Source organism: Mesoplodon mirus (genome assembly GCF_964341445.2).
Source record: "Mesoplodon mirus genome assembly, chromosome: 19".
NCBI classification, from domain to species: Eukaryota; Metazoa; Chordata; class Mammalia; order Artiodactyla; family Ziphiidae; genus Mesoplodon; species Mesoplodon mirus.
This window is the reverse complement of record NC_138995.1, coordinates 2925257-2944721: the sequence shown is the minus strand read 5'-3', so window position 1 is coordinate 2944721 and position 19465 is coordinate 2925257. Positions and strand designations below refer to the sequence as shown.

The following is a 19465-nucleotide window of genomic DNA, read 5'->3' as shown; positions in this document are numbered from 1 at the left end:
GGAGGTGGCCTGCCAGGACCTGGGTCAGGGACGACCCTTGCCTCAGCTGCTCCCCGAACATGGCCCTAGTGGTCCCCACAGGTGCCGTTTCTGAGCCCCATCTGTGCCGAGGGGGGTGTGGCCAGGCCAGTGAAGCCGTAGGATAGGGCTCTTTCTCCTCCTCACTCTGGGGTAGCCCCAGGAACACGCTAAGGGGCCCCAGAATCTGACGTGCCATTGACAAGAGGAGACAACAGGACTGCCTTCGTTTAGAGTTTGGCTGGCAGCAACGGGCACAAGCAGGGACACCACCCCGAGATGTGGGTGTGCGGCACAGAGCAGGAGCCTCCCCAGTGGCCTTCTGAGGGCACTGGGGCTCCCTAGGACTCGGGGTCCCTTCTAGTGCTCATGCTGCCCACGTGCCTTGTCTCTGCGTCTCTTCTGTGCTGGCTGCAGACAGAGGCTTACACGGTTCTGAGCTCACAGCCTCTCAAAGACCTGCACAGAAGGTAAATCGTCCCCACGGCTCCATACCGTGCCGACGAGGACAGCCCTCCCTTCCCGGCACGACAAAGGGCAGGAAAGTTGCTCCGTCACTACAAAAACAGAGTAGGTGGATCACTCACTTCCCTGGAACCTGAGATCAGAACAGAACCTGCCTCCCAGGGTTATGGTGGGGGTTACTGAGCGAGTGGTGGCCTTGAGGTGCCTAGCGAGGGCACAAGGTCAGGCCTCCACGACCGTCGGATGTGTGAGCTCTGTACTTCTATTATTGCATGCTTGGCTGCGTGCAGACCTCCTGACGGTGTTCTACTCACGCCACCATGCTCCACTGCAAACGCACTGCCTGACGCTTGGGTAGATACAGCGTCACGGCGCAGACCCCCGTCTTTGCGAAACGCTGCCCGGGATGCTCCGTGCGCACAGGCACCGCGCCGGACTTTACGATGGGCGTGTAGAACCACTATATCATGTCCAATACAACCCACTGTATCACGCACACACCTTACAACAGTCCGCGTAGTTCTATATTATATGGTCCGCAGAGCCTACAACATTCTGTCCAGAATACATGGTGCGGTACACACCCCAGACTATTCTGCGTGTGTAACCTGCTACGTACTATACACACTTTATAATACTGGGTGTACAGGACACCTCTTACTGCCCTCAAATATTCTGCGCACACAACGTGTCATATTATTCACACCTTCACATGTTCATTCCGCGTGAAGCCACTATGCTGCACCCACACCCTAATGATGCTCCGCACAAGGAACAGTTACATTTGCACACCTTATGCTATTCTGCACACACAGGCCTTACACTGTACACCCACCTGGCGCGGTCACACTTACGGGGCACTGCTCGGTGCCTCTCTACTTCTATAGTTCTCGCCCTCTGGGCAATATTCTGCACATTGGCACACGCGGTATGTGTGCGCCTCCAGAGTCTGCAGAGAAATACCCCACTTACTCTGTGCACAGATCACCCTGTGACTGGGGAGAGGGTGCCCTCTCCTCCTGACTCTGACGTTTCCCCCCGCCAGTCTCCTGTCCCCAGGGCCGCATTTTCACCACAAACCTCCCACCCCTAACCCCCCACTGACGTCCGCAAGCCAAGCGGCCTCCTTTACTGCCAAACGCCCACCTTGGTCTGGGGCCCGGCCCGCGCTACCTTCTGTCGCCTTTGGACGTCGCCGGGGAAGGGGTTCGAGGGAGCGGGGACGAGGGAGGCGCGGGCCGGCGCTAATGCAGAGCAGGGCGGCTGCCCTCGCGGTGGGTGGTCGGCGGCCGCCCCCGCCCGCGCCCGCGCCCGCGCCCGCGCCCGCGCTGCCGGCCCGGGCACAATCCGAGCTGGATCTGGTTCCCTGCTCGGGTTACGGCGCGCTCTCAGCCCGGGCGGCTTCACTTAAGCAATTAGTCAGTAAAAATACCTTGGGCTTCGGGAGTGGGAGACATGGCAGGCGTGTCTATTTTTACACCCCCCTCCCCATTTTGGGGTTCCTGGGGCCGGCGCTGGAGCGCAGATTGGATTTGGGATGGGTGCGTGTTCTTGATAGATCTTTGCGCTAAGAGCAGAAAGCTGCCCGAATCCCTGTCTGCGTTTTCTCCGACAGTCCCTGGGGCTGGGCCCCTGGGGGTTTTGTTTGTTTCTGTCTGTTTGGATAGCCTGTCTTTCTCTGCAGTCTTGTCCAAGCCTCCCAACAGCCCTAAGAAATAGACGGCATTATTCGTCCCATTTTTTAGATGAAGACACTAAGTTACAGCACGGGGATTATAGCTAACAACACTGTATCACATACTTAAACGTTGCTAAGAGAGATCTTAAACGTTCTCACACACACCCCCCCCCCAAAAAAAAAGAAAAGAAAGAAATGGTAACTACATGATGGGATGGTGTCATTTTGCAACATATACATGTATCAAATCAACACTCTGCACACCTGAAACTTACCCAATGAGTTAATTGTATCTCAATAAAGCTGGGGAAAAATCAACCAATAAATCCCACCCTCCCACTCCCTGCCAAAAAAAGACAAGAAACAAATGCACAAATGGCTTATGCAACATCACTACATAGTGGAGGCTGGATTCAAATTTGGACCACGATTGTGAGTCTGCACGTAGACAGTCTCTGCCCTGTACTCCGGAGGCTTAACCCCCAGTCCTGCTCAGACCTGGATTTGTGTCCTGCCTCTGCAGGGTGACCTAGGACATGAGGCAATGTCACTGAGCCCATCTGTAAAGGGAGGGATAATATTGACCTGGTAGTGTCATCTGTGAAGGTTAAACAAGTATCCTTGGGGTGTTTAACCACAGTCCTGGGTTCGTGGATGGGAGGTTGTGGATCCAGGCATTTGGTGATACCTTGAAAATCATTCTACAAATGTCGCAGGTATCTCTCCTCAGGAAGGGGTGGGTGTAGGGTTGTAGTTTTCAACAGTTTATCAAAGGGATTCACAGCCCAGAGAAACATCAAGAACATCTGAGAGGTGTTTATAAGGTGAAGCTCAATACCGCGTGCACAGCCAGCAATCGATAAATCCTATTATCATCATGTGTTTGTGGCGGTGGTTACTATTTTATCACCGTCAGTTCTCCAATGGGTCTCAGTGCCTTTGAGCCTGGAAAGCCAGGGGTGGGGGGCAACAGAAGCATTTCTAAACACCCCTCTCTCTCCACTCTCGGCCTGTAACGAGGCATCTGGGAGGGTAAAATTCGATGACAGTCAGCCCTTGGAGGTGGCCAGGGCCTCAGTTTCTCCATCCCCCAAAGGCAAGACCAGCAGCGACCTCTCAGGGCATCTTCAGAGCCGAAAGCTTAGTCTCTGGCCGCCTGGAAAAGCCCTCCTTGCCATGGCTGTGGCTCTTTTCAGAAATGGGGGGGGGGGAACCTCCAAATCACACAGCTGGAACTCATTCCCCCTCCACTTTACCTCCTGCCCCAGTGGAGACGCGGGGTTGGGGGAGAGCCTCCATCTGCCGCGTTCCTGAGGCTCCGAGGCCGTTCAGTCCCTCCCTGGGCACAGCAACTGCTGGCCTTCCCCGGCAAAGTCTATTCTACTGTTAGACCTCAGGGGTAATTGGAGGCCAGGTGGGGCCCTGACTCCACACTTCCTCCCAGGAAGGCCGAAGCTTTCCCACCCCAAAACACACAGGAGCCCGCAAAGGGAGCCGTTGAGAAACAGTGATGTGCAGGAGTGAGAGGAACTGATCTGTGGGCTAGCTGAAGACGGCATCTGTAGCCCTCTCCCAACTAGAGAGGGCCTAAGAGGGAAGGGGGCTACTGGAAAAAGGGCCCCCAACTTCATGCTCTACAGGGCCTCCTTATTTTGGAGCGTCCTGTCAGTGGGGGAGGAGCGAGAGAAAGGGAGGGGTTACTATCACTTTCTGGGAGCCTCGCGGCTTTGCCTGCACCCCTCGCTGGCTTGGGAGTGGGGCAACCTCCCCCAGTGGCCTCTCTTCTAAAGGCCAAGATGTGCTCCCGGCAGCCGGTAGTAGCGACCCCTTCTCGGGAACTTCCCTCCCAGCGCCGCGGGGCCTCCTACCCTGCAGCTGCCGTTTGGTGAAAAAAAAAAAAAAAAAAAAGTGATGGAGAGAGAAATGTGAGATTGCGTGTGCGTGGACGTGTGCGCGCGCGAGTGGAGCGGCCGTGCGTGCGATTGCGTGTGCATGTGCGGCGGGCTGCGCGTGGGCGAACGTGCAGTGCAGGAGTGTGTGCACGTAACCGAAAGTGTGTCCTCGGCGGTGGGCAGGCCTGAGCGCTCGTGCAAGGGTTGGGGCGCCTGAGCTGTGTGAGGGGTGTTCTCTGACGTATGGAGGCCGAGGCCGTGCGCCGTGCTCAGGATGCCTGCGGTCGGTGGATGCTGGCTGGGCTCTGTGAAGTGGGAGTGGGTCTGCCAACGCGCGTCTACCTGCGCGAAGACAACCACACACGACGCGGTCACACCCCACACTCACCCTTCCCCAGCCGACCGACCCCGGCCTGCGTGCGGAGCCGAGGCCGGGAGAGCCCAGCGAAAGCGCAGCGCAGAGAAGCTGGCTTTCTAGTCTCCCGCGAGCGCGCTCCGCCAGGGCAGGCTACGCCGCCGAGACCCCCAGCTCCTCGCATGGACGTGCCAGGCGTCCCGAAGGCGACGAGGCGTCTACCGCCGAAGCTGAAGGCGTCGGAGCGAGGAGGGGCGTCAGCGGGTTGACAAGGAGGCCCGAGAAACCCGAGAGGCCGGTGGGCTTTGAAAAGCGCCGCGGGGCCGCACTCCGAGCCCGGCACACGCCTCTCGCCCCAGCTCGCGCCGGGGCACGGCGTCCTGGCTCCTCGCGACGACCCGCGAAAACACCCCTCGCCTCCCTCCTCCGAAGTCTGCGAGCGAACAGCACTCACCTGGGTCCCCGCGTGCGGCGTTGCGCCCGGCTCCTGCGCCATCCTGCGCTCGGCGCCACCGTCCCCCCTACCCCGTGCTAACCCGCACCCCAGCGCCGGGAGGTTGGCGGGGTAAGGCTGCGTGCGAGCCCCCCGCTGCGGGCAGCCCGGCGCGCGAGGGCCGCCCGGGCCCATGCTCCCCGCCCGCGCAGACTGCTTTCCGGAACCTGGCCTGGCGCTCAATGTCAGAGGCCCCCGCGGCGGCGGCAGGCCGAGCCCACAGGGGCATTAGGCCAACTCCCCCCGCGCACGCGGAATTCTCTATTATTATTATTAAAGAATCCCCCAGAACGTGTTTACGTTGAGCCGTATAAACTTCCTGCCAGGGCCTTTACCATCTGCGAGAAATCGGAACCTGCTCTTGGGAAGCGGGGACACAGGGACTGCGGGGCCAAATAGGCGGGTTTTCAGTGTGTATGCTGTGGGGGGGGGGTCAATTGAGTTATGTGTGAGCTCAGATCAGCGTGGCTAGTGTGCACATGAGTGGGAGTAGGTGAGAACTGAAGCTCCTGTGGGCCTTTTGTGTGCGCGTGAGTGAGCGCACGAGTGGGCACGCACATGCCTGAGCGCCGTGTGCGCGTGAGTGGGAACGAACGCGTGGGTGTGAGTTTGCACGTCTGAGTCTGCGAAATTTACCGGGTTTGCATGTGCATCAGTGTATGCATGTGTGTGCACGAGTGCACAAGTAAGTGAATGAGCGTGGCCGCCTGTTCGGGAAGCCCGTGAGGTGTTGGTCCCCGCAAGGCCAGAGGTTCTCACTCGCTCCCCGAACGGCCCGAGGCGCCGGAGACAAAGCGGCAGCGACCCGCCCTGCGCTTTCGTTTTCCGCCCGCTCTCGGCTCCATCGGCTGCCCGCCCGCTCGCGCGGGGCTGGGCGAGTCCGAAAAGTCCCGGGCGCGGCGCAGTCCTTCCCGGGGCGGGGAGAGTGGGTAGGCGGTCCCTCGCGGGAACACACGCCCGCCGGCCGCGGGGACCCGTAGCCGAACCGGCTGCGTCCGCGATGGTCACGACCCGGCGGCCACGGCCGCCACTTCAGTTACGATTTGCCACCGAGCAGTACGCGTCGGGGAAGGCCCGGGACCCGGGGTGCGTTTTCCTCCGCGCGGGCCGGGCAGGGAAGGCGGGGGGCCTGCGCGCAGCTGGGCTGAACCGCGGGCCGAGGGCGCTTTAACACTTGCTCGCCAGGTTGGTGGAGGCGGGGCGGGTTCTGCAGGCGGCCGCTGGGAGGCGAGGGTGGGGGCCCTTTAAGCGCCCACCACCGCGGGGGCCGGAGGGGGGCAGGGAGGGGAGGGAACTCCTGGAGGGTCTTACGCCGGCCCGCGAGACGCCGCCGAGAGACAAGGCAGAGAGGGCGGCCTCGGCTGGAGTCTTGGAGCCGAGCGCCGCGGGTGGTGGGGACCGAGCGCTGCTCCCCGCGGGGGCGCACGGCCACCGGCCCGAGAGGTGGTGCCTCCCCCAGAAAACCGGTGGGGGGCTTCCTAGCGGCCTCCGCCCAGGCTGCAGAGAGCCTGCTCTCAGCCTCTGCTCGGCTCCTTCCCTTGTGGGAGGGCGAGAGGGAAAGAGGGAGGAGAGTAGGTGGGGGGAGGAGGCAGCTGGAGAGAGAGGGGGCTCTGCGCCAACCGCCCGCGGATCCATCAGCTCCTCGGGGAGGACGAGCGAGCGAGCGAGCGAGCGAGCCGGCGGGGGAGGGCGCGCCGAGGCTCGCTCGGGAGAAGTGGCCGCCGATGACGGCAGAGGTGCAGCCAGCCCCGCGCGCGCAGCCCCCTCCCCCTTGCCCTCCTCCCCCTCCCCCTCCTCTTCCTCCTCCTCCTCCTCCTCCCGGCTCGTCGGCGGCGCAGAGCAGCAGCGGCAGCGGCGGCGGCGGCAGCAGCCACCCGATGTCTTCGGCGCCCGAGAAGCAGCAGCCACCGCACGGCGGCGGCGGGGGAGGCGGCGCGGCCATGGACCCCGCGTCGTCCGGCCCGTCCAAGGCCAAGAAGACCAACGCCGGCATCCGGCGCCCCGAGAAGCCGCCCTACTCGTACATCGCGCTCATCGTCATGGCCATCCAGAGCTCGCCCACCAAGCGCCTGACGCTCAGCGAGATCTACCAGTTCCTGCAGAGCCGCTTCCCCTTCTTTCGTGGCTCCTACCAGGGCTGGAAGAACTCCGTGCGCCACAACCTCTCGCTCAATGAGTGCTTCATCAAGCTGCCCAAGGGCCTCGGGCGGCCGGGCAAGGGCCACTACTGGACCATCGACCCGGCCAGTGAGTTCATGTTCGAGGAGGGCTCCTTTCGGCGGCGGCCGCGCGGCTTCCGAAGGAAATGCCAGGCGCTCAAGCCCATGTACAGCATGATGAACGGGCTCGGCTTCAACCACCTCCCGGACACCTACAGCTTCCAGGGCTCCGCCGGCGGCCTCTCGTGCCCGCCCAACAGCCTGGCGCTGGAGGGAGGTCTGGGCATGATGAACGGCCACTTGCCGGGCAACGTGGACGGCATGGCTTTGCCCAGCCACTCGGTGCCCCACCTGCCCGCCAACGGTGGCCACTCGTACATGGGCAGCTGCGGCGCCGCGGCGGCCGGCGAGTACCCGCACCACGACAGCTCGGTGCCTGCTTCCCCACTGCTGCCCGCGGCCGCCGGTGGGGTCATGGAGCCCCACGCCGTCTACTCAGGCTCCGCGGCCGCCTGGCCGCCCTCCGCCTCCGCGGCACTCAACAGCAGCGCCTCCTACATCAAGCAGCAGCCCCTGTCCCCCTGCAACCCCGCGGCCAACCCCCTGTCCGGCAGCCTCTCCACGCATTCCCAGGACCAGCCGTATCTGCACCAGAACAGTCACAACATCCCAGCTGAGCTGCAAGGTGAGTGGGGAGGCTGAGCCGTCCCAGTCCTGAGGGGGGAGCACATCTGTGAGCGCACTGCAGACCCAGCCCCCAGAAGCTGCCGACCGCCCTGGGCCACAGCCTGCGGCCACTTCTGCGGGGTGCCAAGCCCCATGTTGCGGGGAGGCATCAGCTCCCCAAGGCGCCTCTCAGCCCCACCTCCCCCCATTTGAGAGGCGAGTGCAGCCTGGAGCCCCCAGTATAGACTAAGATGTCGTTTTCTCTCCTTTTCTGTTTCAACTCCCAGCTGCTGCCTGCCCCAGCCTGGCCAGGTAGGCCCCATCCTCACCAAAAAGACTTATTAGACTCCAATATTCTAAGTCCCCTCAGGTCCCTTAGCCCCCTCACACCTCAGCAAGTTCCCAGGATGGAGCCAGGCCCAGCCCCGGACAGCTGGCTCACTCTCCCCAGTCGCCCCAGAAACGCTGCGGGAGCGCCGCCTCTGCTCTGAGCCGGGCAGGACGGAAGAGTTAGGCCCAAAGCCGGCCGGGCTCCACGCTTGCTCAGAGGCTCAGAGGCTCAGAGCCCGGCCTTTCAGGAATCAGGCCTGGGGCACGCGAACATTGAGTCGGGGCATTTTGTGGTGACAGAGGCAGAGAGGGGACCTGATCGAGGGTCAGAGTCGCAGGCCCCCCACACAGCCTGTTTCTCAGGAGCCAGGTTTTCGGGTCTCCAGGTACCGCCGCACCCCCAATCCTCCGAAAAAGAAGGTGCACAGCGCTCTTCCCCTCTAAACCCTCCACCTCGGCATCCACGAGCAGCCTTCTGGGCCTGGTTCTGAGAAGAGCTTGGAGTGGTCCAAGCAGGGGCCTGTCAGGAGTCAGCTGTCAGCAGCCTGTGGGGGGGAGGAGCTGGGCTTGGAGGCTGGAGGGGCCCTCTGCACGGGGGCTGCCCAGCTTGGGCGGCTTCAAACTCCAGGCGGGCTCCAGCTGTCCCAGAGGCTCGGTTCTCCAAAGGGCCCTTCCTCTGGAGAAGCCACCCTTGGCCCTTGTGTTGGCCCCTGCCGGCCTGGCTGGCTGCTCTGGGGCCACCGCAGCCTTTGGGGTTGGAAGGTGGCTGCCCAGCGCCAGGCACAGGCCCCAGGCTGCCCTGAAAGTGGAGGCCGCTGGACCTTCGCTGTTGGCGCATCTCGGCCCCTCTCACCACTTCCCCGTCAGCCTCTGGAAGGCCCCGGCCCAGGCTCGGTGTCCAAGGTGGGAGCGGCCCAGCCAGCGGGGCGCTCAGGGGAGCAGGGATCCTTGCCAGTGTCTGGGGATCTTCCCTTTGGGCGCCGACCCTACGGAGACCGGGAACTCGGACATGGGGAGGCGCTGTGGAGGGGAGGCCTCCAGCCCTGCGCCTGAGCCGGGCAGGCCTGCCCCGTGCGCCCCTCGGGCAAAGGTGCTTCTCCACCTGGAACTCTGGCCTCCGGAGGCTAACCCTTTAACGTCCCCTTTCCTGTCGCCTTGCCCTGCAGGCATCCCGCGGTATCACTCGCAGTCGCCCAGCATGTGTGACCGAAAGGAGTTCGTCTTCTCTTTCAACACAATGGCATCCTCGTCCATGCACTCAGCCGGCGGTGGCTCTTACTACCACCAGCAGGTCACCTACCAAGACATCAAGCCCTGCGTGATGTGAGGCCACAGCCCCCGGGGCCCTCCGGGCAGGGGCTGGCCGGGCACTGGGACTTCGGAACCCATCGCCAGAGACTGCTTTATTTTCGAGGTATAACCGTCGGCAGAAGAAAAGGGTTTGACCCCTCCCCGACCGGATTATTCGGGAAAGGAATCCCCAAGGCAAAGACGGAGCCCCGCTGTCGGCACCTCCCCGCCACCCGCTCAACAGTTTCTTTAAAATGGTGGTGGTGGGGCCTGATCTGACTGCAGCTGTTGAAAAATAAATATCTATTTTTGATCCTATTGAAACCGGCTGAGAAGGTGCTGTGTTGGGGAAAAACCCTCAACATCTAAACAAGCTTTCTGCTGAGGTCTCTCCCCCCTTCCCCTCCAATGGCAAAAGTCGGGGAAGGAGAAAGGCAAACATGTGAGACCGTCATTATCAAATACTTTTATTTTTTGGTTGAGTATTTATCTTTTTATTTTTAATTTTTTTGAAAGAATGTCTTGGAATGCGCGTCTCCTTTCAGAGCCATCTTTTGCAGGGAAGGGGGGGCAAGAAATCGCCTTCTCCCTCCCCACCTCAGAAGTCTTCCAGTCAACCACAGGTGGATCCTTGTGCGAATAACTTGCATTTCTGAAGCCACTGCTCGTCTTAGGAAAGAAACCAGGAGCCCAGAAGCGGCGGCTCTCGGGCCTCTGCTGCCGTCCCCCTCCGCCTTCCTCTCCATCCTTCTCTTCAGTGTTTTTGGTTTGGTTTCTAACTTTATTTTGACGTTTTTGGTGGGTGTTTTTCTCCCGAGACCTGGCTGTCTCCTGATCTCTACTGTAAACCTTCTGGTGGGAGAGTGAGGAAAACACGGCGCCGCGGGGACCGGGAAGGCCCGCTGAGCGCTCGGATTCAGGATCGCGGTGACGCAGAAAGGTTAAGGCACTTTTAAAAAACGATAGCAAGGCTCATCCTGTTATTTATTCTTTCTTTCCCTAATAATCGAAACACCGCATAGGCTCCTCCGTTTATCAGTATTAATGGTGTAACTTTGTTGGCAATATTTGCCGCGTAGATTTTTTTTTTTAGGTATCCATTGTAAATTTGAAACTAAGTCCGATCTGTGTAAAGACAAATTTCCATATGTTTTATATAAATAAATATATATATATATATAAAATGAAGGCCCCCCCTTTTTTTAGTATTTTGGCTGCTGGGGTGCAGCGTTTGTGACACGTATTTTAAATTTCCTTCTGCACTGTATAAAAATTACAATTTGAGGATGTTTTTGCCTTTTGTGTATTTTTTCCTAAAAAAGAACAAAAATAAAAATGTATAACATTTGTACATGGCCTTTAATATTGTATCAACTAGAAATAAAATCGCATGAGTATTTTATTGGGATTGCAGAATATCTTCCAAATACAGACAGAAACGAGCCTGGGATCTCCAGCCTTTTTTTTTTAATTTAAATTATGGATGATCCTTAATCCTTTTTTCTTCTTTTTTTATTTCTTGGCGAATCCTTCTCTTTTCACTTTTCATTTCACGCTGAAGTGATGTCTGGACAAGAGCAACTCTTCTTCTCGGCTTCTGTTGTTTAAGGAGAACCCTCTGCCCCTCGAAATGTCGTTTCTTGTTTTAAAGAAATAAGCAAACGTTTAAAGAAAAACTACAGTCCCTCCCCCAGGGAAAAAACAGATATATACACGTGTGTATATATATATGTATATACGTAAAATATTTTACACTTTTGTTTTGGCCACTCCAAGACCAATGAGAATTGTACTTTGAGTTTCAGACTTTACTGTTCCCATATTCTAGCTGTTATAAATCATGGAACACCTTTTAAGGTTTTTTTTTTTTTTGGTAGGATTTTTTTGTGTGTGTGCCCTGCACTTGGTTTTCCCCAATGGAGAAGCGAGTAAAATTTGAGCAGGGAAAAGGCTGTTGGTGGGAGAGCAAGGTGATAGGCATGTTTCCAATCAGCTTACATTTCCCCCTAAATCATTAGGGGAAAAATCCATTTTAAAAAGTCTGTCTCCCCTACTGACCCTCTTTCTATTCCAATTCCCAGCTACCTAGGAAAACAAACACAATAAAGTCACATTGTCGGTGCAGCCGTTCAAGACCCACCGCAGTTTCTCCGCATCGTGGGGTCGTGAGCCTCTGAACCTGGTTCTTCTCAAATTTGACGTTCTGGACGTGAGGGCAATTTCCCCGGTGCTCTGTTACATCAAAATTATCAATAAACTCGCCCAGGCAATTAATGCCCCAAACTAACAGCTGTCTATAAAACCGAGATAAAGGGCACAGGAGAAAGCCGGTGACTCCATCCCTCGGGGTCTTGGGCGGCCAAAGCGGCGGGCCCGGGTCTCCTGGGCAGCGGGCAGGGAGCAGCTTCATGGAGGGCGGAGGAGGCACTGTCTTCTGGGGCAGAGGCCACCTCTCCACACCCCTTGCCTCCCGTCGGTGCCCAGAACGGGGCCAGAGAAAAGCCCCCAGGCCTCCAGTGCAGGAACGTTGTACTGGGGCTCCAGACAATCTTGGCAGGGAGGCAGGCAGGCAGGAGTGGGGCCCCCTGCTTCCTCCATCGGAGCCTGCGCCCCAATTAGGATGGAGGCTCCGGGGAAGTGGGGCTGATTAGGAGAAACCCAATGCCAGCCCAGTCGGCGCGCTCCCTGTCTTCTCGGGCAGCGTCTCCAGCCCCCGCACCCACTCCCTTGGCCCCTTGGTGTGCCCTGGTAGCACGTGGCTTTGGTGCCGCTGGACCAGAGTGGGGGGTGGAGGGCGGCGGTGAACCCCGGTCTCCTGTTCATCTCCCCCGGAGCGCCTTCATTTCAGCAAGATCTCCCGGCGTGCTCACGTCCTGGCCAGGCCAGGTGGGAGGCACCCAGAGGGGCCTGTGCAAGAAAACCAGTCCTGGGGAGTCCAGGGATCAGGGATGGGCCTGGCCTGCCTCGGGCCTGACCTGGAGCCTGGGGATGAGAGCAAAGTCCAGCCTTCCCCGCGGGGAGAGTCTGGCTCCAGGGACACCCGAAAGGGCCAGATTCTACAGGCATAATTGCCTCCACGCCCAGGACCAAGATTTCACGAAGCCGCCCCCTGCCCCTGCGCAAGACCACGTTCGCTCGAGTCTTCCCCAAGGCCCATTTCGGCCTGGCTCGCACAGGGACCACGGGGATGAAGCTCCCACCACCGGTGCCAACACAAAAGCGTGCACGGCTTGTGCAAGTTACCAGCTTAAAATGCAGAGGCGCTTCTGAGTCCGTGCAAAATCACACGCCCTGGGTGCATAAAGGGGTATCATTCTAGCTTAGGGACATTTTTGAGAGAATTCATTCAAAAGTTCTGCACACATCTCTAGGGGGTTTGTCCTGGAACAACGCAGTCAAAATACCCCAAGGGTATGAATACTCCCCAAAACAATAGGCCAGGAGGTGGGGCATCGGCCAGGATGTTCACGACAGGGCTTCTGTTCGTGGATTACACCTCCCGTGGCAGTTCTCTGCGCGGGGCCGACGGCTGGGACGCAGCTGAACCTCGGCTGCAGGCCATCGCAGCCCCAAGCGGCGGCAGCAGCAGCAGCGGCGCCTTGGCGCAGTGTCCTGGCTCCCCAGCCCCTGGCAGACGGGAGCTGCAGGCCTGGCGACCAGTCGGCGCTCAGGGTGCGTGCTTCCGAAGGGAAAGTGCCTGCCTGGTCCTGCTGTTTTCTTTGCCCTTTGGGGCTGGAGGGCTAGGGACAGGGAGGGGAGCGGCGGGTACTGAAGGCCTGGCTCCCCGCCTGCAGCTCTCCTGGAAGCAGTGCAAAGATGGAGCTAGAGTCCCAGCTCCAGTGCCACTTGACCTGGGCGAGACATGTTACCTCGGAGCCTAGGTTCTCCTCACCTCAGTGGTCAGCGAGGTGACACCTGCCGGGAGCAAGAGGACAGTCCAGCTCCAGGATGCCCAGCCAGGAATGGCTATGAGATGCAGGCATTTCTTATCCTCCTCCCCTAGAGTGTGGGGTGGGTGTCAAACAAGTTGCAAAAACCCATATTCTACAAGGCCTCCTGCTCAGGGACTCGGGCATCCAGCTTGGGAACCACTGGACGCCCCATCTTCCAGTATGACGCACCTGGACTTTCCCTCCATTCCCAGGGAGAAGGAAGACGTCTCAGTTGGCTCCAGAGATGGAATTCTAACGTGGGGTTGAGTCAACGGTTCCGATGTGGACCCTCCCCAGGATCTCCTAACCCTGTGCTCAAGGGCTTCACTTCTGAGGGTGCGGCCCAGGAACTGCCCTCATCAGAAATACTAGGGGTGTCTGCTCAAACTGCAGATGGGGGCAGGGGCAGGTGCTGAGAGTCACTGGATTAGAATCTCTGGAGGTGGGACCCGGGAATCCACAGGCTCACAGATTTCCAGGTGGTCCTGATGGGTGCTAAGTTTAGAGTCTCTCCTCCAGCATTCTCTGGGCTCCTGAGAAAACCCCGGTGAAGGAGTCTCATTGTGGCCTCTGCTGCCCCCTCCCGCCCAGTGGCCCAGCCAGCTTGTGACCCTAGGCAGCAGCTGATGGAGGGCACTTGGCACCCAGGCGAGCAGACACAGGGCTCGAGTTTGTGCAGGAGGTGCCTTGTGCTGGCCACGTGGCCGTCCTCTTTACATACCACCTTCTCAGCAGCCCTCTTAGGCAGGTCCTACAACTTACTGCTCCCGATTCCAGATTCAGAAATGAGCTCTGAGAGGTTAGGGGACTTTATCAAGACACTGCTGGTAAGAGGTGGAATTTGGACTCAGACCCAGGACTTTCTGACCACAAAGCCCATGTCCCTAACCACTGTGCCCCATGGCTCCTGGACACCCATCTTCCTCCAGCCATGAGGCCTAGTGAAAAAAGAGGCAAGTTGAAGTGTGGTCCGTGATCCATCCTCTGCCAGCCTCCTGCCTCTGCTGGGGAGATGGCAATGGACAGGGGCAGCACAAGGGACTGGGGCCCCTCTGATCCCCCTGCCTGCATTTGGATGGGGTGGGGAGGCTCTCCTAGCAGCCCCAGCTCAGACCCCTGACGTTCACCTCCTCTCTGGGACAACAGACCTGGTTTTCATAGGTTCCCACCACGGACCTCCATGAGAGATCCCTTCAGTTCCTTGGGCCCCTTAGTCCAACGGAGAAAAACTCCAACAAAAGTCGAAGCTCAAGGCAAGAGAGGCCAGCTGGGGCGGTGTATGTGGCTGCGCGCTCCCGCTCTGCCTCTGGAATCTTCCGGGTACCAAGAGCTCAGAGTTCTGGGCTGTTTTAAGGAGGGAGGCCCTTGTTTAGCATCTCCCGCTGGCAAGCCACGTCCACTCACGATGGCGTACTGACTTATTGTGGGACCGAGACAAATCATGGGCCCTTAACAGCGGTATTGATCTCTGTGCTTTGGGGACAGGCAGGGGAAGAGGGACAACTGGCTCTGCAAGTGTAAAATACCATCGGCACGAAACACAGGACAGAGGAAGAATCTGGCACAGACTCACTCATTCAGGGACACTGAGTACCCACCACCCTCTGCCATTGGATCAGACAAGACCCAGCGGCTGACACACCCCTGCTGACACGGGTCAACAGACGAATGCACTGTTTCCAGCACCAGGATACTTGGGGTCGGTTGTGTCAACACCCCGAAGAGGCAACATCACCAAGGCCAAGGCAACCCAAGCCCCCAGCGGAGGCAGAAAGCTGGTGCTGTTCAAGACCCCCGCGTGGGCATGGTCACCAAGGTCCCCTCCAACTCTCACAGCACGGGCTGTCTGAGGACGCCGAGCCTGTCCAGAGTGGACAGAGGCGCTGGGGCCGTTGTAGGCCGTGCCCTGCGGCTGATTTCCTGCAGTTCGCTGTGTCAGTGGGGTGGCAGCCCAGGGAGAAACGATGCAGCTGGACAGTGGTCTGAGGAGTAACGGTGGTGACAGCTTCCCCAGGCTTATGTCATTAAAACCACGGCATCACACCAGGGAGGTGGCACGGACTCCGTGAGCCCTGCTGCGTCAGGGTTCACGACCACAGGGCACGCCGGGCCCTCAGACGTCCCCTGGTAAAGGAGACGTTTCTGTATTTGGAAATTTCCACCAAAGCAAGTCCCATAGTTCAGCACACCGTGTTTCTGGGTCCTGCTGTAACACCCTGCGTGGTCACAGCTTGGGGTGAAGCAGGGAGGGCTGGGCCATCTCTGTCCAAATGGTCAGAAGCCTTCCATGGGCAGAGAGCTCGGGGCAGGGGACCCTCCCTGGGAGAGGAGGCAGCCTAGCACCTGAACGGTCCCAGGGATTCCGCCCCTGGCTGTTTCTGAGGGGGCAGCGCCACCTGCCGTCCACCTCGCCGTTTTTGTTGGGATAACAGCAGGGGCCCACTGAGGAAAATTGATTTCACCTGAACGTGGACAGAAGCTGTGCACAGATGAATCTGATTCTGATGTTTCAGGGCCTCTGACCTTTGTTAAGGTGCAGCTGGCGTTTTTTGGGAGAGAGCCAAACTAAATGAATTTAGTCTTTTCCTAATTACACAAATGATAGGGCTTATTTAAAATAAAATAAATAAACCGTAGAAAGGTGAAAGGAAGAAAGCAAACATGGCTTCAAACCCACCCCTCGAGACAGCGTGTCGGCTCCAGGAGACGTCTCCCCACACACACGGAGACCTGCCGACCCTGGAGAAGCAGAGGATGAACCCAGGATTGAGACCCTGGGAGTCAGAGAGCCCGAGTCTGGGTCCCAACTCCACTGCTTCCCAACTGTGAGCTCGGGCCAGTGCCTCCCCACTATGCCTCAGCTTCCCCATCTTTAAAATGGGGGTGATGGTAGGAGAACTCCTCTCAAAGGATTAAGTGATTAGAAAATCTATGAAGGGCTTACAGGTGAAGAAACCGAGAGGGCAAGCACTCCGCCTGAGGTTGCACAGCAAGGACCCGTCGGAGCTGGATTCACTGCCAACCCTGGTGGGTGTAGCTTCAACACCATGTGCCTCCACCACTAAATCAATTGTCTCTGCTGTCCCCATGGGCCACCCTGGCTCCCAGCTACCTCGGAGGCCTGGTGGCAGTCAAGAGATGATGACGGACAGGCTTCTCCCTTGATGGTGGGGAGAGGCTCTGGGACTGAAGGCCAGCTCTGCTGTGTGACCTGAACAAGTCAGATAACCTCTGGGAGCCACATCTTTCTCACCTAGAAAATGGGAACGTAACAACACCTGCTTCATGGGATTCTTCTAAGGGTTAAGTGAGTTAATCCACCCTCCGAGGCAGGCAAGGATGTTTAGTTTGCTCACAACTCAGCACTTCAGGGTCTGAGTTTATTGCTTCCAAAACACCCAAAGTGCAAAATGTCCACATTACATGGTCACATGTCAGCTCCCATTATAACTTTTGTGATTTATGGAGGTCGGAAATAAAGAATTCCATTTACAAGAAGAAATCCTGCCCCACTGGAGGAACAGGAGTGTGGGTTCCGCTATTTAGAAGTCTCTGCTTGTATGAAAGATCGCCCAGGCAGTCTCCAGTGAAAACCTAGGATGATGACAAGGACTGGCAAAGCAAGTGGGACTCACAGGGGAGGGCGTGGTAGGGGTGGGGGACAAGAGGGGCTCTGCCATGCACCGGGGGACAAGCCATCACAACTCGGTGCCTCAGTTGCCTCATCTACACATGGATTAAATAACGGGGCTATTTCGAGCAACAGAGGGGAAGCTGGCCTGGTGACCCTCACACTGAGGGCTTCCAACAGGGGCAGCTACCTAGAGACGTGCAGATCACAACTGAAGGCAGGAGGACAGATGCAACAGAGAGTGGACAAAACCCACCGCCCCCTGCCTGGAGACTCTCCTGCAGGCTCCTGAACTGAGCAGACCCAGCCCCAGGGGTGTCTCTGCCACTAGCATGTGTGTGCCTGGGGTTATCACCCCACCCTGCATCTCTCTTCTAGAAAATGACCTGGTTTTGTGTGCCTCTTTCTACCTTAGGTGGCAAGGTGAAGGTGACCCACAGTGAAAGAAGATACACAGATAACTCTGGACTAGTCTACAATCAGCTACAACCCGACTCGTGGCTTCACTACCAAAGCTGGGGGACTGTGGGCCAGTTACCCGTCTGTGCATAGGGACGTCTCTCAGAAGCGATTCTGAGAGTCAGGTGAAATCACGCACTTGCGCATCTGTATGATTTGTATTTCTAAATTGTATCTCCAGTAATATATGTGTATTTATAAGTGCATCATATAATTCATATAGTAACATTGTTATAATATAAATGAAATTATGCAACTGATTATTAATGAAGAACAAATCGCCCTCTAAACTTAAAGCAGCAGAAAGCATTCATTTCACTCCTGACTGAAATCTGGGCAGGGCTCAGTGCAAACAGCCCTTGTCTGCTCCAGGAGGCATCAGTTGAGACGGCTCACCTGGGGTTGGGGACCGACTTTCAAGACGGCACGCCTACGAGGACGGTGAGGTGGTGGTATGCGCTCCTCTGTGAGGCCTCGGCCCAGGCAGCTCGGGCTTCCTCACAGCGTGGGGACCAGGCTCTGCGGACAAGCATCCCGAGAAGATGAGGAGGAAACTGCCAGGTCCTCAGCCTCCTCATGCAAGCCAGCAGTGTTCACCCAGCTGCCCCAGGGCCCAGATCCAAGGGGATCTGCACAGACCCTTTCTCTCAATGGGGCTGTTGAAGAACCTTGGGCTAACACTTTACAACTTCCACAGCATTTTAAACAGCTCAATAAATTTCAGCCATTATCATCAGGAGTGAAGACAGAAGCCAACCCAGCTGAGGTCGGCATCCCGCCCTCAGCTGCAGGACAGCTGGGGGCTCAGGTAGGCAGCGCCCGTTAAAGAATACTGCGGGAGGTGACTGTAAATTCACCTACACACTAATCTCTTCTTCCTGCTTTTATATATGGAGTTCTGTGTCAGATTTATTTTGAAGACAGACTTCCCCAGGATAGCCCTGCCCCACCCCACCCCCTAAAAAACCCCATTTTGAAAATGACTATAGAGTCCACAGTATCTATTGTATTTGGAACACTGGTTGGGTTAGATCCAGATACGGGGGAAGTGAGGTTAGCAATACCCATTCGGCTTTTTCTGCTGAGTGCAGGGGGTGTGAGGAGCAGAACTGAAGTTTTGGAAGAGTCCTCTGCAAGCCAGGTGCTTCCTGGGAGCCTGTCGGGGGGAGGCAGGTGGTAAGAGGTGGCAATGCTCCCCAGGAAAACAAGAGGTGAAGGGAGGGATCCTCCTTTGGCAAAAAGGCAGAAAGCTTCATCTCATAACGATCATTTGGCCCCAGTTCCTTAAAATCCAGTGCAAAGGTTTCTCAGGCTTGGCCAGTAAGGGTGCTGGGATGGATTGTTGATGTCTGCTGTGGGTGTGGGTGTGGGTGTGGGTGTGGATGGAGAGCTGGATTTGCCCGTTTACCATCCCTGGACCCGATTACTGTTTTTCAATGTTGCTCTCATCTGACATTTTATCTTCTCTCCAGTATCTCTCTTCACCAAACATAAACTCTTTTGTGGTTTTAGCTACATGGGCTCTCTTTTCTTGGGTAGTTTTATTCTCAGCCTTTTCTATTTGCAGTCTTGTGTCGTGTTTCTTTCTCCTCATGCGGCATCTGGGGGAGGTCTGTGTGCGTCGCTGGATGGGAACCAGGAAGGCCAAATGATGGCCGAAGGACCAAGGGAGGGCAGACCTACAGAACCCCTCCCCTAAGAGTCTAGGAGGGCTGGCTCCCACACGCCCTGGCAGCTTAGGGGCTGCTGGCTGGGTTGGTAGAGAAAGTACAGTCATCCCTTGGTATGTGTGGGGGACTGTTCCCAGGAGCCTCCGTAGACACCAAACTCCACCGATGCTCCAGTCCCTTATATAAAATTGGGCAATACAGTCGGCCCTCCGTGTCCACGGGCTCCACGTGGGTCCAGGACTCAGAACCGGCAGCTGGGTGAGCCCATGGCTGGTGCAGGACCTGCAGGTGTTGAGGGCCAACCATAATGCAGAGAGGCCGGCAGGGCTCCTGGGGCAGAGGCCAGGGTCCAAGTACCCGCTTTACCTCTGCCTGGGTCTGGAGCCCCGAACAAGCCCACTGCACCTTCTGAGAGCAGCTGTTTCCA

At 57.6% G+C, this 19465-nt stretch overlaps 1 protein-coding gene and 1 long non-coding RNA gene across 3 annotated transcripts in view; one reads left to right on the top strand and one right to left on the bottom strand.

The window, feature by feature from the left end:
- The window catches only part of LOC309794453, a 449561-nt gene extending 444481 nt beyond the window's left edge, over positions 1 to 5080 (bottom strand). For both annotated transcript variants that reach the window (XR_014292049.1, XR_014292050.1), the window contains exon 1: positions 4863 to 5080. This is a non-coding gene — a long non-coding RNA (uncharacterized lncRNA). The remainder of the gene's footprint in view (positions 1 to 4862) is intronic.
- Positions 5081 to 6241: 1161 nt separating this feature from the next.
- FOXF1 (forkhead box F1) lies at positions 6242 to 10697 on the top strand. The gene is given in 4 exon segments (XM_082606922.1): positions 6242 to 6668; positions 6671 to 6719; positions 6721 to 7745; positions 9223 to 10697. Coding segments are annotated over 4 exon segments (1278 nt in total). The 5' UTR covers positions 6242 to 6625; the 3' UTR covers positions 9384 to 10697.
- Positions 10698 to 19465: the final 8768 nt, after the last annotated feature.